Genomic DNA, 20782 nt, shown 5'->3' with positions numbered 1-20782 from the left:
AATGCTTTAGCTCGTTAAAAGAATTTGTATGGATTTTATGTACTTACAAGTTTTGTTAAGTACCCCATGTGTTCTCTTTAACACAGGGATCAATCCAAGAAATACTGGCAAAATACCAAAGACAGGTGGGTGGGCTAAGCGCTGGATGAGTTTAATTAATAATGCACATGCACATGGTTGGAGTACAACTTCTGAGCTTTGGGCTCTATCGGAAATTGGAAAGAGCCAAATGCGTAGCAAAAAGGCCAGTTCAATGATTCCATATTCTGCTTTAACCTTCAAGTTCACGCCTCTCAGTTGAAACTCCTGCTCAGGCAAGCAAGAACCAAAAAAGGCAGTTGGTCAACGATTGATGTCGATGCAAGGGACAAAGACAGTTAAAAACCTATTGGAGCTGGACAGTTGTTTGACTGACTGAGCTTAGTTAGTTCGTTATACTCCTAGTTCTGTTGTTTAACTTTTTTCGCTTTCTTTTGGCAGCAGTATTAGTGGTAATCAAGAGTCACAGTTTCCCAACTCGTTCTTGGAGACTTTAATGCTGTCAGTAGTCCTGAGTGATGCTTTCACTCAAGCTGTAAGTGAGGAGAGACCAACATCTTGGGAAAAGTAGCAAGAGCATGTCACTATCATCATTATTCATTACTATCTCCCCCAAAACTCCATAATACTACTGTTCTCTAGTCTTCTTCAGTCTCCCTTCTATCTCTGTCTTTTTTGGATTTCTCGTCAGGTTTTTGGATAACCAGGTAAGCTCCATCTCATTTAGCTTGTGTCTTTCCTTGAAAACTTTGTCCCATTTTTAGTTTAAGCTGTCTATTTCGTAGCGTGATAGTACTAGTGTTCTGTAGAGGGTAATCCAATTTGATCTGTCTTTTATCTTCATTCTGCCTCATGCATTAGCAAATTCAGCTGCGCGTCAAGAAAATGAGCCATTTGAATCATCTGCTTTTCCTCTGCTTCATATGGGCTTTCAGTTTTAGTTCAGTAGCTTCTCTTTTCAGTCCTAAAGACAGAATCTTGATCAGCTTTGGGGCAACCAAGGAAATACAACTTGATGATGGCAGATTGTTTGAACCTGATTTTGGAAATTCTGTTGTCAGTTTGTCTTCTAATTCAGACTCCGTGGTTTCAAACACTGCCTCAGACGTACCCGCTGTATACAATTCCGCCCGAATATTCACTAGGACTTCGAAGTATACCATTAGGACTAGGCAAATTGGACGGCACTGGCTAAGGTTACACCTTTTTCCTGTTAAAGATGATAGATACGACTTGAAATCTGCAGTTTTCTCAGTTGTGGCGAATGGGATTGCATTGCTACATGGATTTTCCTTTTCAAAGTTGGAGGGTAGCTCCCCTATGGTTAAAGAATATGTAGTTGAAATTGGTGGATCAAGTTCAGAACATTTGGTATTGACATTGTCTCCCTGGAGTGGCTCTGTTGCATTCCTTAATGGCCTAGAGGTGGTCTCTGTGCCAGATGGCCAATTTGATTTCCGTGCGCTTCCAGTTCCCAAGGGATCGGAATTTGTGATACCAACACATGTTGCTCTTGAGACGGTGCATAGGATTAACATGGGAGGTCCACTTTTGACACCAAAAAATGATACACTGGGGAGAACTTGGAAATCAGATATACCATTTCTCTTGAATGCTGCTAGTGCACGTAGTGTTTCCAAGGATCCCAGATTGATCGAGTATCCTGCGGGAGCCTCGGTTGAAATTGCTCCTAATTGGGTTTATGCCACGGCCCAAGAAATGGCAGATGCCAATGTAATTGATCAGAAGTTCAATATTACATGGATATTTAGAGTTGAACAAGGATTCAATTATTTCATAAGGATGCATTTCTGCGATATTGTAAGTATTGCGCTTGATACATTGGTCTTTAATGTCTATCTCAACAATCAATCTGCCATAGACTCCTTGGATATCTCTAGCAAGACAATGGCATTGTCAGCTGCTTACTTCATAGACTTTGTTCTCAATGTTTCTATGGGATTAAATCAAATTATTGTTCAAGTTGGCCCTACAAGTCAGGGGACTTCCCCTGCCAATGCAATTCTGAATGGCTTGGAGATAATGAAATTGAGCGGTCCTACTGATAGCCTGGATGAAAATGTTGCTGCGAGTCCAACTGGTTCAAAGATGCCAAAGCCTAACAGGCATGTGATGTTAATTGCCTTCGCTTGCGTAGGAGGATTGGTAGCTTTGCTGCTGATCTTAGCTGCTACTTTTATCTGTTCCCGACGGCAAAAGAAGCCGAAGCAATATTCACTGGCATGGTTATCTTTTCAAATGGGGAACTCAGATACTAAAATTTCGGCAGGTAGTTTTGCTTCATCCACACCTTCACTTGGCTTGGGGCGTGTTCTGGCTTTCTCTGAGATTCGTGAATCTACAAAGGACTTTGATGAGAGCTTGGTCATTGGTCTGGGTGGGTTTGGCAAAGTCTACAAAGGAGTGCTGGACAATGGGGTCGTGGTTGCTGTCAAGAGGGGAAATCCAAAATCTCAACAAGGACTAATTGAGTTTAGGACAGAAATCGAGATGCTTTCTAAACTTCGCCACAGACACCTGGTATCTCTTATAGGTTACTGTGAAGAACTGAATGAAATGATCCTTGTCTATGAGTTCATGGCTGGAGGACCCCTTAGGAAGCACTTGTATGGATCAGATCTTCCTCCCCTTTCATGGAAACGAAGACTGGAAATATGCATTGGAGCTGCAAAAGGACTGCATTATCTTCACACAGGAGCAGCAGACATTGTCATCCATCGAGATGTCAAAACAACCAACATATTGTTGGACGACAATTTCACTGCAAAAGTGGCAGATTTTGGTTTATCAAAACTTGGACCTACACTTGATCAAACTCATGTAAGTACTGCTGTGAAGGGAAGCTTTGGATACCTTGATCCTGAGTACTACCGAAGGCAGCAGTTGACAGAGAAGTCTGATGTTTATTCTTTTGGAGTAGTACTCCTGGAGGTTTTGTGTGCTCGGCCAGCTATAAATCCTGCACTTCCCAGAGAGCAAGTAAATATTGCAGAATGGGCAATGCACTGGCAGAAGAAGGGGCAATTGCAGAAGATAATAGATCCCCTTCTCATTGGCTCTATTAGCGCAGATTCACTTAGAAAATTTGGTGAAACAACAGAGAAGTGTTTAGCTGAGTATGGAAATGAAAGGCCAACAATGGGAGATGTTCTGTGGAACTTGGAGTATGCTCTTCAGCTTCAAGAGGCTTCTGCTCAATCAGTGCCAGATGATAATAGTGCAAACCACATCCCAGAGGTACCAGGATGGATACCTCGTGTCGAGTCTGTTGACAGTGATGACATTGACATTGTCAGCAACCAAGAATCTGATGCCACCACTTCTACTGGAGTGTTCTCCCAGCTGATAAATCCAAAGGGTAGATAAGGAGAGATCTGAACTACTTCAGCTGCATAACTAAATATGTTCATTTCTCTACATTTGCTGTTTCAAATGTAAGATTTAGCTTGCATAGGTTAAGAAAGTAGCTATCGATCTTTATCATTATAGTATACGCACATACATTCATCTCTTTGTGGATCAAATGATAGTAACTTTTGATTGATAGCTGAGAACTTCGTATTAGATTCTGAATTGAACCCCATTTGCTCTCCAGGGTGACTTTAGATGACTTCTCTTCATAAAGTTTGTCGCAAGTGTTGTAGAGCTCTTACAGGGTTCACCAAACATATTCTTCTGCATATTCATAAAGTCAACTTCCTTATCAAATAAAAGTACTTAAAAAATATGTACAGAAATTTTAGCTTCCCGAATTAAAACCTGATGGCAAACTGGCGAACCATATAGTGAGCTCCTGCCAACCACATCCAAAAGCTATTGAGATCCCTAGGTTACACCATAATGTAAGTCGCCTGATTCCTGCTATCTAGTGTACAAAAGATGAAGGAAAAGAGAGAATTCAGATCAAGAAAATTAGTTGGACGTGTGAGTATTAATGACATTGCAAAGAAAAAGGTACTAGCACCTGTGAATGTTACTATTAAGAGTTCAAAAGAATTGGTTAGATGATGGCTGTGCAAGCTCTGATTAGCTTTTGCAGTGTAATAATTTTGCAGAATTATGAGGTTCATGTATTGCCCATTGTACTTCTCAGAGCTCAAGTCTAAAAGAAGCGTCCTAGGCCATGACTTGCTCATAGTAATGCATCGCCATGATGGCCAAAGCAACTAGATTCTTTACACCATAAAAGGAGCCTAATAGTGATAACTAAGTATATAACTGATATCTATCAATACAGGTTCTTTATCAGTGGCATTCAGAACCTTAAAGAGGATTCCAGATCTTACGAGGAATAGCAGGAATGGAAGAGAAATTCGCTTTAGAAGAGATTCCAAGTGAATTTTGCACTACTTTTTAGTTATCCAGGAGAGTCCGTAAGCAAATTATGATTTCCCAATTGACAGGGTGAAACCACTGGTTTTAGAAAAAAGTACCAAGTTTGGACTTAAACTATAATGGTAGGCTCTGGGTAAGATGGTATTCCTCATAGTTGAATCATGATCTCCCATCAGCATCTTACCATTAAAGGAGGTCTCCCAAAGCTAGAAAATTATGTCTGGTGGAGTTTTTATTAGAAGAATACACATGCTATTTGTCGTAGTACATCTTTTAGAGCATAAATACAGTCAAAATTTCTGTACGGTCGATTTTGCAGAGCCAATTACAAAGCCGCCCATTTGTAAACCCACATGAGATTCAAATGCTGAAATAGGACATTACTACACACTCAATCTGGAACTTGGACCTCACCACAGCACTTTTAATTGGCTCTCCAAGTTCAGAGGAGGGCGTGGACTAAATCATCACCAGACAAGTGGCACTTGTGGGACGAAGTTATAGACTTGTTCAGTTAGGCTCATTACCCGATTGTAACGTTTCCAAAGCCCTTTTTGTCGGCTATATAAGTTGAGATTATTGAACTATTCTTAACTCAGGTGTAGATCAATATAGTGAATAAAAGAGGAAGGGCTGCAAGCTAAAATTTACTGCTAGAATTGATCTTTGATTGATTGAAAAAGCAGAGCAGCAGAAGTTGCAAAAATGCCCATCTACAGAATTGCAATAGGGACACCGGGAGAGGCAAGCCATCCAGATGCACTTAAAGCAGCAGCTGCTGAGTTCTTCTCCACGCTCATTTTCGTTTTTGCTGGCGAAGGCTCTGGCATGGCTTTGAGTAAGTTCTCATTATCAATAATAGGATTAACCCGCTCTATATTGACATTATACGGTAATGGGTTTAAATGTATGCTGAATTTGTGAGATTCATTGAGTAAAAGACCAGGATCATCTATTGATGAGAAAGAATTGGCCATAAGGCACCGTTCAAATACTAAAATGCCTTAAATTTTTGTTGGCAGATAAACTCACGAATAACGGACCACAAACAGCATCGGGGCTAATAGCTGCAGCAATATCGCATGCATATGCACTTTTCGTGGCTGTTTCGATCGGTGCAAACATCTCCGGAGGCCATGTCAACCCTGCTGTCACCTTTGGTGCCTTAATTGGGGGTAACATAACATTGCTCAGAAGCATCTCGTATTGGATAGCACAGTTACTGGGATCCACTGTGGCCTGCTTGCTTCTCAAACTCGCTACCGGCGGATTAGTAAGCCCATCACCTCTCATGATCATGCAATCATGTCTGGATCATATAAATTCCTAAACCCTCTCAGTATTAATCACTCGAGTTTCTTGAAAATTATTTGATCAGGAAACATCTGCATTCACGTTATCATCTGGTGTATCAGTGGGGAATGCATTGGTACTGGAGGCTGTAATGACTTTCGGCCTAGTCTACACGGTTTATGCTACTGCAGTTGATCCCAAGAAGGGAAATATAGGTGTGGTTGCACCCCTTGCAATTGGGTTCATCGTGGGAGCTAATATCTTGGTTGGAGGTGCTTTTGATGGAGCTTCCATGAATCCTGCAGTCTCCTTTGGACCGGCTGTGGTGAGTGGCGTATGGACTCACCAGTGGGTGTACTGGGCAGGCCCTATGCTTGGTGCTGCCATTGCAGCCCTCGTCTATGATAACATCTTCATGGGTGACAGCACCCATGAACGGTTACCTGTCACAGATCATTAGGCCAAGAATATATATCCTTCTGAGTTTTGGTATTTGCAATTTTGATTTCTCTATTTTGTCATTAATTCAGGGGAGGGAGTAAAATAAATTAAAGAAAGATGAGAAGGTTAAGCATCGAATCGAGAGAGGTTGCTTTATTTGATTTTTCTTGTATGTCAGCAATTAAATATGGTAGTATAATTTTCTGCTACGTGCATGATATTTGTGGAGAGTATCCCAGACTGGACTTTCCTCAATTGCGGTATTAGTAGATTAATACAGTTTCCTCTTTTCCTTCCTCATTTTTGATTTATTTATTTTTTGTTTGCAAGTTTAAACTCCATAGTGCGTTTGATAACTAATCGGCTGTTAAATTGCATACTGGGAGAATAACAAGTAACAAACTTTGAAAACCTTTTTATATTATGGAGACATCTTTAAGCTTTGTAATTACTCTTTATCTTTTCTTAAATTGTAGTATACTATCTTGTAAGCTGCAAGTTGTAACTGAGAATTAATAATACCTTAGCAAAATTTCCTTTTTGTTAGCCTTGATAAGAAGTCACTCTAACTGTAAAGTATAAGGAAATATGTACAAAATTAGAATTCACTCCAGATAAACTTATGAAAATTTCTCCGAAATATGTTTATATGAAATATAATTTACACTTGACTGTTAAAATTGAGGGGAGAGGTTAGTGTAATTTCAGCAAATGAGGGTGAGTAGCCTGTAGTCACGTCAACCAATGTGACCCCTTTTTTTTTTTTTTGTCAATTAACACTATCTATTCTACTCCTACTCTTATTATAACCTATTTTAAGGGAAGGTCTAACTGGACCAATTTGAGTACTGATCGAGACTAAATCACTTTCGGATTAGATAGGTGTACTGTGCACCATATGAATTTTTTGGTAAAGCCACGTATAGTGGCAATGGAAGACAAAATTTGAACCCTTAACTTTCCACCCCACTAAAACTTCAAAAGGATTTCTTAAAGTCTACCACGTACGCCATGATACACACTTTTCAGGTGTATTTGTCTTGGGTCAAAATTTGGATAGACCCTATTTTTGCACTTTTCAGGTGTATTTGCCTTGGACCAAAATTTGGATAGACCCTATTTTCAAAAATCTAATAGTGTAGATTGTGTTACACTACTTAATGAGATGGTATGGCACAATCTAGATTATTGGCTTTTTGAAAATCGGATTTGCTCACACTTTGTGTAATTTGATTTGACCCTTAAAAAAAAGGGTAAAATCTCCATTTTAGCCTCTGTCATAAATTGATGAAATAGTTACTTCCAAATTTTTTTAGAGAAAACAAAAATCTAACTTACTAACCATAAGAATACATAAAATATCAATTATTATTCTTTCTTATATTTATATCATTTTCCTAATTAACTTTATTTTTAATAATTTAATATTTAAATTATGAGTGTGTTTGGATAAGAGATTATTTGAGATATTATTTGAAATCATTACTATAATACTTTTTATGATAGGGCAAATTATCCAATTGGCCCTTGAACTCTTTGTCTAGGTAAAAATAAACCCCTCATCTATTTTTTACTGACTTTAAGTCCTCGAACTTGTAAAATTGGACACCCGTGACCCTTTTAGCCAGTTTCTCCGATTTTGCGACTGGAAGACCAATTCAAACGAATGCCAGTGTGCTTCTTCAAAGGACATTTTTGTCCGCATCTTCTAAGCAAAAAGGGAATAACTCCTCCACCTCCTCCCCACCTTGGTTCAACCAGCCCAGTCTCTTGCTCGTCCTCCAATCTCCAAATTCTCCGTCGGGGCCGTCGGCCTTGGCTCCGACAGCTGCATTTTTATAGGCGTCAATCTCGAGTTCTCTGGTCTCCCCTTAAATCAATCCGTCCACGTAGAGCAGTTCCTCTGCAACAACCTCGCCGTCCATGGTTGCCCTCGCCTCATTGCTCTCGCCGTCTCCGCTGCCCCTTGTGGCCACTGCCGCCAGTTCTTCCAAGAACTCCGGGATTCTTCCTCTCTTCAAATCCTCATCACCTCCGACCACCCAAATCAAAACTTTTCAAAATCTCCCCTCCCCTTTAAGCCATTGTTGGAATTCTTAACCAACCCATTTGGCCCCTGTGATCTGTTGGATAAAGAATCTCCCCTCCTCCTCGAACCCCATAGCAATGGGCTATCTTTTGATACTTCCCAAAAACACGCAAATTTGTGCAATGGCTATTCAAAAGAATCCGAACTTGATGGGAATTTTAAAAATTTAAGCAATGGGTTTTACGGAGAGTTGGAAGAAAGTGAGGCCCTTCCGAGGATAGAAGCCTTGGAGGCTGCCATCAAGTCACATGCACCGTATAGCGGGTGCTCATCCGGGGTGGCCCTGATGGATCCCGAAGGGAAAGTGTGCAGGGGATCATATATCGAGTCTGCAGCATATAATCCGAGTTTGGGGCCGGTTCAGGCTGCACTGGCGGCGTATATAGCTGGGGGAGGAGGTGGATACGAGAGGATTGTGGCGGCAGCTCTGGTGGAGAGGGAAGGTGCTAAAGTCAGTCATGAGGATACGACGAGGTTGCTGTTTAAGAGGGTCTCACCTAAATGTGAGTTTAGGGTGTATCATTGCTCTTCTGTTGAGAATGGATGTAAAAAAGCTTCAGAATGATCTGAGGTAACAAATAGTATTCAGGGTAGATGTTGTGATTGAATTGCCTGCAATTGTGGATTTTGTACGTCAGATATCTCAATCGCAAGTGAAGGGATGAGTCAATAATATTTGAGAATCTAAGTTCTTCGTTTCTATAAATTTTGTTTTTGGTGTGTGTGTGTTTCCTGTTTTCATGGGATCCTAGTTGCATAGGCTATATGTGTATCATTGCAATTGCTATGTGATCTCTTCACTTGAACTCGCTCCTACTTCCTGCGCTTATGGATGTGGTGGTCTCGCCGAGAATAGCAGCTGCAATGGCATCTCTACTGGAAAGTTTGGATGAGAATAGTGTTTTAGCGACTAATTTTAATAGGACTGGTGTCTAGAGTGGAGGAGAATTGGGCAGTCGAAGGAATAGCTATGACTCTGCTAGTGGAGAGATTCTTGAGAGCAGTGGTATCACTCTCCTGCAGAGAATGAGGAGAGAGAGAACGGCGGCAACGAGGGTTTTGCAGAAATGGAAGGAAGAAGGAGGAGTTGTTCCCTTTTGTTTAGAAGATGCGGACAAAAATACCCTTTGAAGAAGCACACTGGCATTCGTGTGAATTGGCCTTCCGGTTGCAAAACCGGAGAAACTGGTTAAAAGGGTCACGGGTGTTCAATTTTACAAGTTCGAGGGCTTAAAGTCATCAAAAAATAGATGAGGGGCTTATTTTTACCTAGACAAAGAGTTCAAGGGCCAATTGAATAATTTTTCCTTTATGATATGATGCATGTGAAATAAAAAATAATTAAAAAATAAAAAAATGAATTAGAAATTGTAGTTGTATTCCTGAAAAAAAAAAAGAAATTGTAATTGTGATACAAGCGAAATATACCTTGACAAATGGACACGTCTAAATTAAAAATTAAGAAAATTTTGTATCGTTTTCGGACAAATTAAGAAAATCAGTAAAAATCAAAACGCATCGTTTTACAAGTGAACTGACTGGCATTTTTAGGGGTTTGTGATTCGGATTCTGCTAAAACCCTCAAGCAGCCCCAAATTCATTGGTCTCTAGTTGGGGTTCCAAATCCCCGAACGTTACAGGCGATTGAAGAGAATGGTTTTGTCGAATAAGAAGCTAAAGCAGAAGCTTAGAGCGGCTAAAGCTGAATTATTGGCAGCTTCAGAAGCTCAAAACCAATCCATAAACAAAAATTTCCAGAACCCGGAATACCTAGATTTAGGGACCCAAAAATCTCTCAATTCCCTTCTTGAGTCAGCATCCCAGAAGCCCAGATTGTCAAAGAGAGAAAAACGCAGACAAAAGGCACCTTCTTTGCAAGAAAATGATGAGAAATTGAATAAAGACGAAGATGCTGGGTCAGGGGGTATGGCTGAATATGAAAAGAGGAAAAACAAAAGGAAAAGAGATGAAAATCAGGAACTGGAAAATGGGGAGGTGAAGAAGGTGAAAAAGTTGAGCAAAAAGAAGAAAAAGAAGAAGAAGAAAAAGAAGAAAGAGAGGAAGGGGAAAGAAGTGGAGGAGAATGGAGAGGTGCAGGAGAGCTTGGGAACTGAGGCCGGTGTGATTGATGACCAAGATTTAACACAGAGGGTTGATTATGATAATAGGTATGTTAGATAATATAGTTCGCAATTTGTTTCGATGAATCCATCTTCTTTTTTAAACGGTTCTGCTATTTTAGTCATCAGCTGAAGTAATTTTATTTATCTATCTATCTGTTTGTTGGCTTCTGCTTTTTTGGAATGATATGAACAATGCTAAACATTTCTCATGGAGTTAAATGATGATTTATGTGTTATTATTTTGACATTGAAGTTTGAGGCTGTTGACAGCCATAGTTGCTGGCTGTTTTTCAACCTCTTTTCCAAGTCGTTATTTGCTAATTCATCGGTTGTTGGACACCCTTTTGCACTAGTTTTATAGTGATTGTCTATGTCAAAAACCGAAGTGGAAGGTCTAGAGAAGAAACTTGAAATAATAAGTTAGATATCTTACTCAAGAAACTGAGTCATCAAAAGGTGTTGCCTTTGCTAACTGGTTTAGATGGGTGTTAATTATCAGTCTGGTAATGCAAAGATCATGTCTTTGTTTAGGAGCTTCCGTACAAATTTTTCATGGATTTAATTGTCAATAATTGGTAGAATTTTTTGCATTTGCAAGGTTTGAGCTAAGGGACCATTTAGTTACATGTGATCTCACGATACTGAGCTGCCATTGATTTTATTATATTTTCTTTGCTCTTCATTTTCTCTTGTGTTATTGTTACTGCAGTGAAGGAAGTTTGGATGCCGGTACTAAAGTTTATGTTGGAGGTATACCATACTACTCGAGTGAAGATGATATTAGGAGTTATTTTGAAGGTTGTGGCACCATAACTGAAATTGACTGTATGAAGTTTCCAGAGAGCGGAAAATTCAGAGGGATTGCCATCATTAGTTTCAAGGTATGTTCTGTAGTGATGTGGTTATGATGGTAAAATATTGCTTGTTTGTTACACTTCAGTGTCCATGAAGACAGTTCGTATTTATAGCTTGTTGTGGAATCCTTGTCTCATTGTTAACCAATTGCAGACTGAAGCTGCAGCAAGGAGAGCGTTGGCCCTTGATGGGTCTGACATGTAAGTAAAACTTATAAAGACTTTCTTTAGTTCCTATAAAAGTTAATGTTGTTTTTTGTCATGCTGAAGAGATTACTACATCTTGCAGGGGAGGCCTATTCCTAAAAATTCAACCTTACAAATCTGCTAGAGTTACCAAAACGTCTAACTTTGCTCCTAAAATTGTGGAGGGGTACAATAGGATCTACATTGGAAATTTGTCCTGGGATATCACTGAAGATGATTTGAGGAAATTTTTTTCAGTCTGCAATATTACGTCCATCCGTTTTGGTGAAGACAAAGAAACAGGAGATTTCCAAGGTTATGCCCATGTGGATTTTTCAGATAGTCTTTCCCTGAACACAGCATTGAAATTGGATCAGAAGATTGTTTGTGGAAGACCCATTCGAATATCGTGTGCTGTTCCAAAGAAAGGATCAGAAGATAAGACAAAACTGTTACCAGAAATTAATCAAGCTGTTGGTGATGGTGCGACTGCTGTTAGCGGGAAGATTCGGAGGAGGACATGTTACGAGTGTGGAGAGCGTGGCCACCTTTCATCTTCTTGCCCAAAGAAGCAAGCAGCTGACCAAACGAGTCTTCAAACAAGTTAATTTTGTAAGACATCTAACCTTGTAGTTTTCTTCAAGTTTCAATTGTATAAGGTCCAAGAAGTCATATGCGTTTTTCTTTTAAAATTAAATATTTTTTTCAGCATTGTTTCAGGAATCCCTTAACAAGTTGGAGTCCCAATTTTGTTGATTTTTCAAACGTTCTATGTTACGCAGCGTGCAAGAAAATTTTCATCATTTTTGTGCTTTAGGGATAGGCAAGTCTTACTATTCCTGTCAGTGTAAAACTACTCCATTTGATCTGCTGGTACTTTGTAGAATTGTATATTCAATTCTTTTCCATTTTTGTTTTTAACTTTCATTTTGCATCAAGGCAGTCGTGTTGGGAAGTGTACGTGTTTTTGAAAGACAGCCCAACGTGAGTTTACGTGCTGTGTTAGTAATTAAATGTTAGTTTCAGTCTCGATTTGCCATTTGCAGTCATCTTCTTATCAATTTTTGAGGTCACAAACCAATGGAATTTGGCCGAAGTGCAAACACACAAGCAATGACACAAAGTGGCAAGTACCGTTCTAATGAATTTGTGCGGACTCTATAATATGGCACTAAGAGGCATAGAAGAGTTTTTTTAGTTATGATGTCTGGTATGAAGTTGAAACTGCAAAAGTAATGTTTTAAGTGGACTAAAGCAAAGATTGTGCCAAATGCTGCAGGCGGACTGGCTCTCGAGGTCCAAGGAGCTGGAAGGCATAAGATGATTTAGCTCTCTGTTTTATTGCATTGTAGAATCTGTCTCGTATCACACTGAAATTGGAGTCTGAGAAAGCACAGAGACTCCTCCTCTTAGTCCTCAAAATATAAATTCCTTCCCCAGTTTCACGGGTGGCTTGGCTTTGACTTTGGAAACTGGAAACTGGAAACTAGGGAGCTTAGTTGTTTTTTTTGTGAATTTGGCCCGTGAGTCGCCTTTCTAGTCACAGGTCCTGATTCACAACCATTGTGTTGGAAATTTTCCCCTTTGATGTTGGCATTCTCCCCTACAATGAACTCCTAGGGGTCAACGGGCTACTACCCAAGAAATACTCCTATTTCATGTCGAATTTCTCCGAGTGATCTTCTCTTTACAACCCCCGAGCAGCACACCAGTCTTCGTCCAAATTCTACCTAGGTAATTTGACTTCTTCCCCTATCTTCATCCTAGCTCTGCATCATGTTTCAATACCCTCTCCAAATTATCTTGTTATCTTAAATTAATAGGTTCAGACTAAAAAGAACTTCTTAATTTCTACTTTCTTTTTTTTGGAACAGAAGAAACAATTTCAACCCCTCGATGATACAAGCTAATCAATATTAGTTGGGATATTTTCTAATATAAGTACTACTGCCAGAAATTTGATAAAAATTGAAGGTTGCCCAAGATTAGAAGCAAGAAAGTTCTTCAACTTCGTTATGCACCAACAAGTATCGAGTACTCTTATCATTATTATAGTTATTTGTAACATCAAAAACAACTTACAACCGACAAACTCACCCACCCTTACTGTTCAGACGTCCCAAACTTTTATTCTTCAAATCTTTTTAAGACTTTATATACTAACACATGCGCTGTACTGCTACTACTAATTAATTTCCACATAAATTGTGCTGCTATTAATTAAACTGTATTGTGACCGTCCCAAAAGAATTGGTATTGTTGTAGGATCATTGGCTACCAAAAGACACAGATCCGAAAGAGGATGGATACTAGCAGCTACTATAGACTAGTTCAATTTTCAGCAGGAAATCATGAATTTTAGCACCGGATTTGCGGCGGGTATTAAGACCCATGGTTTGTTGGTTAGCTACTACATGTCCCCCAGCCCCCAAAAGGGCCAAAACCCAGCCTGCCTTAAGGCTCAGAAATTAGTTAAGTGGAATTCTGTACGGGGCATTGGCTTCCAAATCTCAACTGATTTTACCCGCCACCTTCCTCTCTTTCCTAAGCCCTTGTCCCCCTCGCATATTTCTCTTCCACTCTTCCTCTTCCTACATATACCTACTACAACATCTATTCATGTACACGGCCAAGTGGGATTCCTCTACAGTTTAAAACTCTTCAGATTTCCTATTTTTTTTCCCCTTCTGATCTGGGGTAAGAAAGTTGGGTGGATATGGCAGTGGCTAATTCCAGGCCTAGTACAGAGCTGTTGATGCCCAAGAAATGGAATGAGAGATCAGATAGGAGTCCTGAGAGAACTAAGATATGTTCCGAACAACCAAAATTCAACTCCATTCTCGACGGGAAAGTCCCCGTCATTTACTACCTCGCCAGAAATGGCCACCTCGAGCACCCTCATTTCATCCAAGTTCCCCCCTCTTCCTCTCACGGCCTTTATCTAAGAGGTACCTCGTCTTCATACTTCTGTGGGTTCACTTTATGCTTTTCTTTCCTTCTTTGATAAATGAAATCAAATTGGGTTTGTTGCTTCTTCGCAGATGTCATAAATAAATTGAATTTTCTCAGAGGAAATGGCATGGCTCATATGTACTCGTGGTCCTCCAAAAGGTACACCATAAAAGATATCCTATAATTTTCCTAAGCTCGAATTCAGATGAGATGAGTTTATTTTATTCCGAGCAACTCATGTTTTGGAACATATATTTGTATGAACGAAATTTTGCCGAATATTTGACAACAGGAACTATAAGAATGGGTACGTGTGGCAGGACTTAACGGAGGACGATTTGATTCAACCAACCAACGATCGCGATTACATTCTCAAGGGATCAGAGCTGCTGCATTCCTCACCCATCGTCCGATCACTCCAACCAACCAAAAACGATGCTCACGATTCCTCTTCTTACTCGAGAAGGAAGGAAAATCGGTCCTGGGGTTCCTTTGATAATTCCACTGCGAGTTCTTTCAAAAACAACGAGTACCGAGTTTACAAGTGCGAGTCGAGTCGCGAACTCGGAGGTAAGCTAGCTGACATGGCAACTCAGACGGAGGATAAGCGACGTTTGAGTAGGAGTTTGCGGGAGGAGTACTTTAACAAGAGCGTGGAGTTGTGTAGGGAAGAACTGTCTCCCCCGTCGATGCCTAGCTCAGAAGGATTGGACGGTGTGAGTGGATCTAGAGCCGTCGAACGATGTCCTGGAGTCGATGATCGTCGGACGGCTGAGAATGGGTGCACCAGTGGGAGAATCAAGCCTTCTCGTGTTCTGAATTTGATGCACTTGATTACTTGTGGATCGTCGATCGCGGTTAAGGATCGCGGTTCAATGAAGAAAAAGGAAAGGCGGGGGTATTTGATGGGCGTGAAATTTGGAAGCACGGTGTTACGCCATGTAGGGAACCTATAAGGTTCTGCAAATTGCAATAATGTAACGTGAAAGGTTTACTTCTTATTAAGCCCTTCAAAACATGTTAATGTGCCGCCGATCATCCCCTTTAAAGTTTAAAAGATGATTATTGATGTCCCTTTCCATCTAGATTTGGCATTGCAAGATGATTATCATATTGGTCCAATCGTGTCGATAAAATCCCTACAATGCCCTCGAATATACTTACAATGACACGTGATTATAGAGTTAAACATATATGAATCCATCACGAAACAACTAAAATGCTCTTGATTTGGATTTACGCTTGTACCGTCATCAACAATGGGATGAGCCGTGATTAGAGAGTTAAACATTATATGAATCCAACACAAAACAACTAAAATGCTTTTAGATTTGTATTTAGGAAGACAAGGGATTCAAAAGGTATAAAACTTGTTAGTTTTGAAAGTATCGTATTTTTCTTTTTCCTTTTTTTTAATCCAGTTCTTTTAAGCTCAATGATCATAATTCATCGTATGGGATACTCATTTTTGGTGGGGAAAAAAAGTTTTGTTGCTTGTAAAATTGTATTGGGCCTTTTAAGGTTAAATGGACTATATGACCAATGACAAGAGAAAATAATCCATGAGATATGTGACCTTTCATTGCATTCATCGTTACCACACCATTGTACCTTCACCCTTGGGCTTCCTCGGTTAATTTGTTTCTCATTTTTACGAAAAGTAACCTTCATTCAAAAGCTTATTAATGTTGAGAGCATTTGGATTTGATTTTTTTCGTTAGCTTATTATTTTCTATGGCATTGCATGTTGCATGGATGGGCGTACATAAAAGTAAATAGATAGATCTTAAATTAGTTTTCAATGAGAATGGAAATGGTTGTGGTGCTCTATCTTATGAGGACTTAAAGCCAAAAAAAAAAAGGCTAAAAAGAACAGAAAAATGAGAATATTGGTAAAGAAATTTCTCGTCTTACCTATGGGTTAAAGTTGTGTATGAAAATTAATAGTACATTTTACTTGTTGGGAAGTGGTAGCGATGGGTTTGTAGGTTAGATAAATAACCAAAATTATGCTTGGTAAATAAACATTTTTTTATGCTCTGGGTAAATAAACATATTACTTCATACAAAATATATAAACCATAAAAGGCAAAAACAGGCAAGATACGAGGACAGGAAAATGGAATTACCAAAAAAAAAAAAAAAGGGATGAGAAAACGGAAAGAGAAAAGCGTTCTCAGCAAAAGCGAGTTTCACGTGCTTCTAGATACGCTTTCAAGTTCTACACACTCCTGCTTACGGGAAAGCGCAAACGGTGCACCAGTGAGTCGTGAATACTCGTGATTGTGCGCCAGGATAAGAAAGCAAACGTTCGTCTTTGCAGCAGGAGGTTATTTGATTTTGGGTTTTTTATTTAACCGATCTGAACCGACCGAATCTCTTTTTAGGACCGAATTTTACAATAGACCAGTGATAACGGGGTCAAATGCGAAATCAAGTAGTAGTAATTGGGGTTTAGGGTTTTAGGTACGAATGGAATCCAAGAAATTCGAAGCTAAGCTGCTTCTAAAGGATAAACGGTTCTGGTTCGCCTCTGCCCTTATTGTTTGGGCCGCTGCTCTCCAGGTATTGCCTCCATTTCATTCAAATACGCTGTGAATAAATTGTATTTTCTGATGGAGTGGACTTGAATTCATATCTTGGTAACGGTAAAATGTGATCAGGGACATATGATGTGGTTACGGAGGCAAGATTCTTTCAAGCAGAAGTTTGGAAATGTAGAGCAGGACAAAGATCAAAGCAGGAATTAGCTGAAAATCATCACTAGTTGAATCATTTGCTCAAATTACTGTCTTTGTTACTTGTGAGTTCAAATGTGATGCTTTTTTATGTCCCTAGATGCTCATATTCAAGTTAATAATAGTGAAAATATTCTAAGAATTGTGCATTGACCGAGCCCTGTTACTTATTATGATTTATTACGAGTAAATTTCTGTTTAGTTCTAGCTTATGCTTTGCCTGGTTGTAAGGTGGATGTGATGATTATATTGTTTATCTTAGGTGTGCTGTTAATTCATGGTTTGTAAAATGCTAATTCTCGACTCGAGAAGTTTGGTCTTGAGTTTTCCAGAAAATATTGATTGAGGGTCTCTTTTGGGCATCTATGCTCTGCGTGAAAATTCAGACTTTTGGCTGGTATAATCATGACAACTACTGAAGCATTTACTTGATTTGAGCATAAGATTTTACAGGTGATCACACGGATGGTGAATTATCCTAGCAGTCTTTAGCTTTAATTCCTTAATTCAATGTGATTGTTATTGGTCTCTCTACAAAAGAAGTACTCGGTGGATATGTTAGTCATGTGGCTGGGTGTATGAATGATAAATCTTGCATCTTCAAGTGCACTTGGCTAATTTGAAGTCACATGTTATGCGCAAGTAAGATGATTAAATGGATAAAAAATGCTTCTTTGATGATATTATTCTTTTCCTGTTTTGTAATCCTGGAGTCAAAAGTAAAATCTAGTAGCTCCAGATTAAGCTTATTTTACTTTAGTTTAAACGTACTTCAGTTTAATATTTTGGGAAAATGTCGAAAGACTTTCGATTTGGAAGGAATAAAATAGCTGACTTGCTGATGGGCCCAAATAGAAAATCTGCTTAACGATTAATGAGCATACTTTGATTGTTGTACATTTTTTTGTGGTAGTTTGTTTTCTTTGTAAACTTTCTATGAGGCAGACACATTACGTCCTTGGTGAATCCGCCCTTACTTTATTTGATCATACATTTAGATAATCTACCTCTTCCCCAACCACTCCCCTCCCAACCCCCTATTAGCACTTAAAAGTCCACTATCTGCGGTTAAAAAGTCGGTTTGGAGATCAAATTGAAGTTGACTTTCGGAATTTAGGGAGAGCAAGATTATGCAAGGACTCAATGATTGACCCTTGATAATGGTCTTTTGAAGTTAATGAGTGATAGATAACCAGGGAAAATTAAATAATTGATAACTGATGATCAGATTAAATCACACGAAGAGTTGTTGAGTGAGTATGACACATGCTTTACTGGATTTGGACATACAAGTAAATTTGATTGCAAAGCCAAAAACTACTAGATAGAGAAGTTAAAGATAAGGTGCAATTACTTTTGGAGTAGACAATATAGAAATGATCATAGTATAGAGTATGAATCAGGTGATGCCTCCTACAGGTTCCAAATTGCTCTTTCTTGATGTCAAATTTTCATCAAGTATTAAAAGAGAAAACCTTTTGGTTATTTATACAGTCATGGTTTTGGCACAAACTCCTGCACTTTTTGGTAGGATCCAGTGGGCTTTCTTTCATGTCCATTAGTTGGACTTGGATGTTTGTGGAACTTATTTATGCATTTTTTATTGGTCATCTGATTCTTTATTGAATTCATTGCTCAAAGTATAACTTGGAGCCAAGTTAATTGTTAAATTCTGATGGTTATGCTGCACATTACCGCTCTATTTCAGTAGCTAAATGCTTGTTGGAAATTTCGTGACAATGGCAACTATGTACGAGTGTTAATTGGTTGAATGGACACTGGCAATCAGTGTAACACACCAAAAGGATCTCTGTGGTCAGCCAGTTGCCATGCCACTGTGCAGTGCTGGTATAGTTGGCTGCTGGTGGTGCCTACTATGGCTTCTGTCCTAGCCTGGCCTACATGTTTCGTTGGTTGATACTTGGAAGGCGCTTCAATTCTCCCACATTTTCACCCACTTTTGGATTGCTGCAACATAAAATCCATCTAGGGATCCATGAAGATTTGCTTGTCATCTACTTTATATAGGAGATGTTACAGTTGAGTTATAAATTAGTGTTTTGAGATTTTATCGCCATTTATGTAATTGTGTGATTCATGATCATAGGCTACAGATGATAGCGGTTGGGCATCCATATCCAAGGTTATCTTGTAGCAAATATTGGATGGTTCAAGATATGCTTTAGAACAGGTTGATGAACATTTTTTGGTAACCAAAACCTATTTCTGTTCTTCTGAGTATCATAGGGGGTTTTCTTGGGGGAGCAGATTCAGGTCCACATCTTGCAGTGCTTCCAAAGAGCAATAGATTCCCTAGTCCCTACCTCAATCACGGTGATGCCTACGGTACAGTTGTAGATCGTCAAAAAGAATGGTTATATCACCGTACTTGAATGGTTAACTAGGACAAGGAGATGAATGCAATCAACCGAAGAAAAAGGAGCGTGACCACGGGGAAAGTTGAGGACTAGCTTTCATGCTTTTAGGTTTGATCTGTCAAATTAACTTTTACTTTTTGATTAAGGAGTCTGCTAGACTCAATTACCCTCGGATACGGATCTAGTATGAACTGTTGGAACAAACACGTTACAATAGACAGTCTTTTACTCTCAACCTCGACCCTGAACCCGCCTGTTTGGGTCAGAAATGTTAGTAGGATTTTCGTTCTCGGTGTAAGATGGGCTCTACCTGATTTAGTTTATTATAGAATTGGTAGTCACGTTAAGAAGTCGTAGCTGAAGAGAAGAATATCGATTTGACAACTGCAAGTTACTTGTGAATGAACGCAACAGCCAATTGTTGGCACTGACACTTCACAATAAGTAGTAATCATCTGTATATCTAAATATCAATTAGACACGAGATAACTATTGATAAAATAAACTAAACGACGCACTGCAGCTTACGTGAATCAGTGTCAATACAAGAAAAGTTCATGTATCTGCTGCAAGTGCATGCACTAAGACGAGAGATCAGTATACACGATTAATACGTTAAATGAAATAGCTTAAAAAATGTTGGTTAGTGTTGGATATTTTAATAAAAAATATCGCATGTTTACTTTGAATTCAAACACAATAATTACAAATTGTTCAATGAATTTTCAACTACAAATAAAATCATTCAAAAGTGTAACTTATGTCTTTAAAATCAGATTTATGTCTTGAATTGTATAACCTATGTAATGATTAGGTTTATGAATTTATTTAGTGAATTTTTTTATCGTTGTACAATGGATCTAAACTTTTCAATTTGTAATTGAAATATGAGGCGTTTATTCCTGTTAATGTTGGTGTTTTAATACTCCTAATTTCTTAACCTATAAATAGAGGCATCTATCAATCAAACCTGATATATACTTTGCCATATTTAGACTATTTTCTATTTTTACTTCCTCTCACTACTATTAGAGATTATAGGGTAAAGAACAGTACGTGTGTTTTGTGAGGTTTCTATCTTATTCTAATAGTGTAGATTGAAGTAAACTACAGTGAGGAGAAGATTGGATTGTTGTATCTTGGAGGTGATGTGTTGAGATCTACTACACTGTAAGATACTTTGTAGGGGCACGAATCGTTTTAAAAAGAGCGACCTAGTCCGTGCATCAATCCACGTCAAATTAACTTTTTGTGGTACAAATTATTTGCATTTTTTAATGCAACATTGAGGTATGAAATTTTTGTTAATTTCTTTATTAAATTTTATTAGAGA

General features: G+C 38.9%; 5 protein-coding genes and 1 long non-coding RNA gene across 10 annotated transcripts; all 6 read left to right on the top strand.

Moving 5' to 3' along the window:
* Positions 1-614: 614 nt before the first annotated feature.
* On the top strand, positions 615-3667 carry LOC113730539 (receptor-like protein kinase THESEUS 1). The gene is made up of 2 exons (XM_027255269.2): positions 615-746; positions 901-3667. The coding sequence occupies exon 2, from the start codon at positions 925-927 to the stop codon at positions 3424-3426; it is 2502 nt and encodes an 833-aa protein (XP_027111070.1). The 5' UTR covers positions 615-746; positions 901-924; the 3' UTR covers positions 3427-3667.
* A 1297-nt stretch (positions 3668-4964) lies between these two features.
* Positions 4965-6277, top strand: LOC113729427 (aquaporin TIP1-2-like). Its single transcript, XM_027253726.2, has 3 exons — positions 4965-5233; positions 5418-5668; positions 5774-6277. The coding sequence occupies exons 1-3, from the start codon at positions 5101-5103 to the stop codon at positions 6146-6148; spliced, it is 759 nt and encodes a 252-aa protein (XP_027109527.1). The 5' UTR covers positions 4965-5100; the 3' UTR covers positions 6149-6277.
* Positions 6278-7856: 1579 nt separating this feature from the next.
* Positions 7857-8876, top strand: LOC113728483 (cytidine deaminase 1-like; the record flags this gene model as incomplete). The annotated part of the gene is made up of 1 exon (XM_027252884.2): positions 7857-8876. A coding segment is annotated over one exon (927 nt), but the record flags the coding sequence as incomplete, so codon positions are not given.
* An 870-nt stretch (positions 8877-9746) lies between these two features.
* LOC113730536 (phragmoplastin interacting protein 1) lies at positions 9747-13047 on the top strand. 4 transcript variants are annotated; one of them, XM_072078537.1, is made up of 5 exons: positions 9747-10386; positions 11051-11222; positions 11350-11396; positions 11485-11993; positions 12428-12632. In XM_072078537.1, exons 1-4 carry the CDS (start codon positions 9872-9874, stop codon positions 11987-11989), a joined length of 1239 nt encoding a protein of 412 aa, XP_071934638.1. In that variant the 5' UTR covers positions 9747-9871; the 3' UTR covers positions 11990-11993; positions 12428-12632. The 4 variants fall into 4 exon arrangements, with proteins under 4 accessions (XP_071934638.1, XP_027111068.1, XP_027111067.1 ...); XM_027255267.2 differs by lacking the exon at positions 12428-12632 and adding an exon at positions 12102-12302; XM_027255266.2 differs by lacking the exon at positions 12428-12632 and adding an exon at positions 12091-12302.
* Positions 13048-13138: 91 nt separating this feature from the next.
* Positions 13139-15418, top strand: LOC113728482 (protein SOSEKI 5-like). The gene is made up of 3 exons (XM_027252883.2): positions 13139-14329; positions 14423-14492; positions 14626-15418. The coding sequence occupies exons 1-3, from the start codon at positions 14098-14100 to the stop codon at positions 15287-15289; spliced, it is 966 nt and encodes a 321-aa protein (XP_027108684.1). The 5' UTR covers positions 13139-14097; the 3' UTR covers positions 15290-15418.
* Positions 15419-16658: 1240 nt separating this feature from the next.
* Positions 16659-19302, top strand: LOC113730535 (uncharacterized). 2 transcript variants are annotated; one of them, XR_003458353.2, is made up of 3 exons: positions 16661-16898; positions 16997-17136; positions 18780-19302. It is a non-coding gene; the product is annotated as an uncharacterized lncRNA (long non-coding RNA). The 2 variants fall into 2 exon arrangements; XR_003458352.2 differs by lacking the exon at positions 18780-19302 and having other exon boundaries at positions 16659-16898; positions 16997-17213.
* The last annotated feature ends 1480 nt before the right edge of the window (positions 19303-20782 follow it).

Source organism: Coffea arabica, chromosome 2e (genome assembly GCF_036785885.1).
Source record: "Coffea arabica cultivar ET-39 chromosome 2e, Coffea Arabica ET-39 HiFi, whole genome shotgun sequence".
Taxonomy (NCBI): domain Eukaryota; kingdom Viridiplantae; phylum Streptophyta; class Magnoliopsida; order Gentianales; family Rubiaceae; genus Coffea; species Coffea arabica.
Note: the sequence above shows the minus strand (reverse complement) of the source record. Positions and strands in the feature narration are given on the sequence as shown.

What these genes read in the sequence shown, in the direction of transcription:
- LOC113730539 (XM_027255269.2), top strand. Translation starts at nt 925, where the DNA reads ATGAGCCATTTGAATCATCTGCTTTTCCTCTGCTTCATATGGGCTTTC.
- LOC113729427 (XM_027253726.2), top strand. Translation starts at nt 5,101, where the DNA reads ATGCCCATCTACAGAATTGCAATAGGGACACCGGGAGAGGCAAGCCAT. An exon ending in AGGCTCTGGCATGGCTTTGA is followed by an intron (nt 5,234 to 5,417) that starts GTAAGTTCTCAT and finishes TTTTGTTGGCAG; the next exon opens with ATAAACTCACGAATAACGGA. An exon ending in AACTCGCTACCGGCGGATTA is followed by an intron (nt 5,669 to 5,773) that starts GTAAGCCCATCA and finishes TTATTTGATCAG; the next exon opens with GAAACATCTGCATTCACGTT.
- LOC113730536 (XM_072078536.1), top strand. Translation starts at nt 9,872, where the DNA reads ATGGTTTTGTCGAATAAGAAGCTAAAGCAGAAGCTTAGAGCGGCTAAA. An exon ending in AGGGTTGATTATGATAATAG is followed by an intron (nt 10,387 to 11,050) that starts GTATGTTAGATA and finishes TTGTTACTGCAG; the next exon opens with TGAAGGAAGTTTGGATGCCG. An exon ending in TTGCCATCATTAGTTTCAAG is followed by an intron (nt 11,223 to 11,349) that starts GTATGTTCTGTA and finishes AACCAATTGCAG; the next exon opens with ACTGAAGCTGCAGCAAGGAG.
- LOC113728482 (XM_027252883.2), top strand. Translation starts at nt 14,098, where the DNA reads ATGGCAGTGGCTAATTCCAGGCCTAGTACAGAGCTGTTGATGCCCAAG. An exon ending in TCACGGCCTTTATCTAAGAG is followed by an intron (nt 14,330 to 14,422) that starts GTACCTCGTCTT and finishes GCTTCTTCGCAG; the next exon opens with ATGTCATAAATAAATTGAAT. An exon ending in TACTCGTGGTCCTCCAAAAG is followed by an intron (nt 14,493 to 14,625) that starts GTACACCATAAA and finishes ATTTGACAACAG; the next exon opens with GAACTATAAGAATGGGTACG.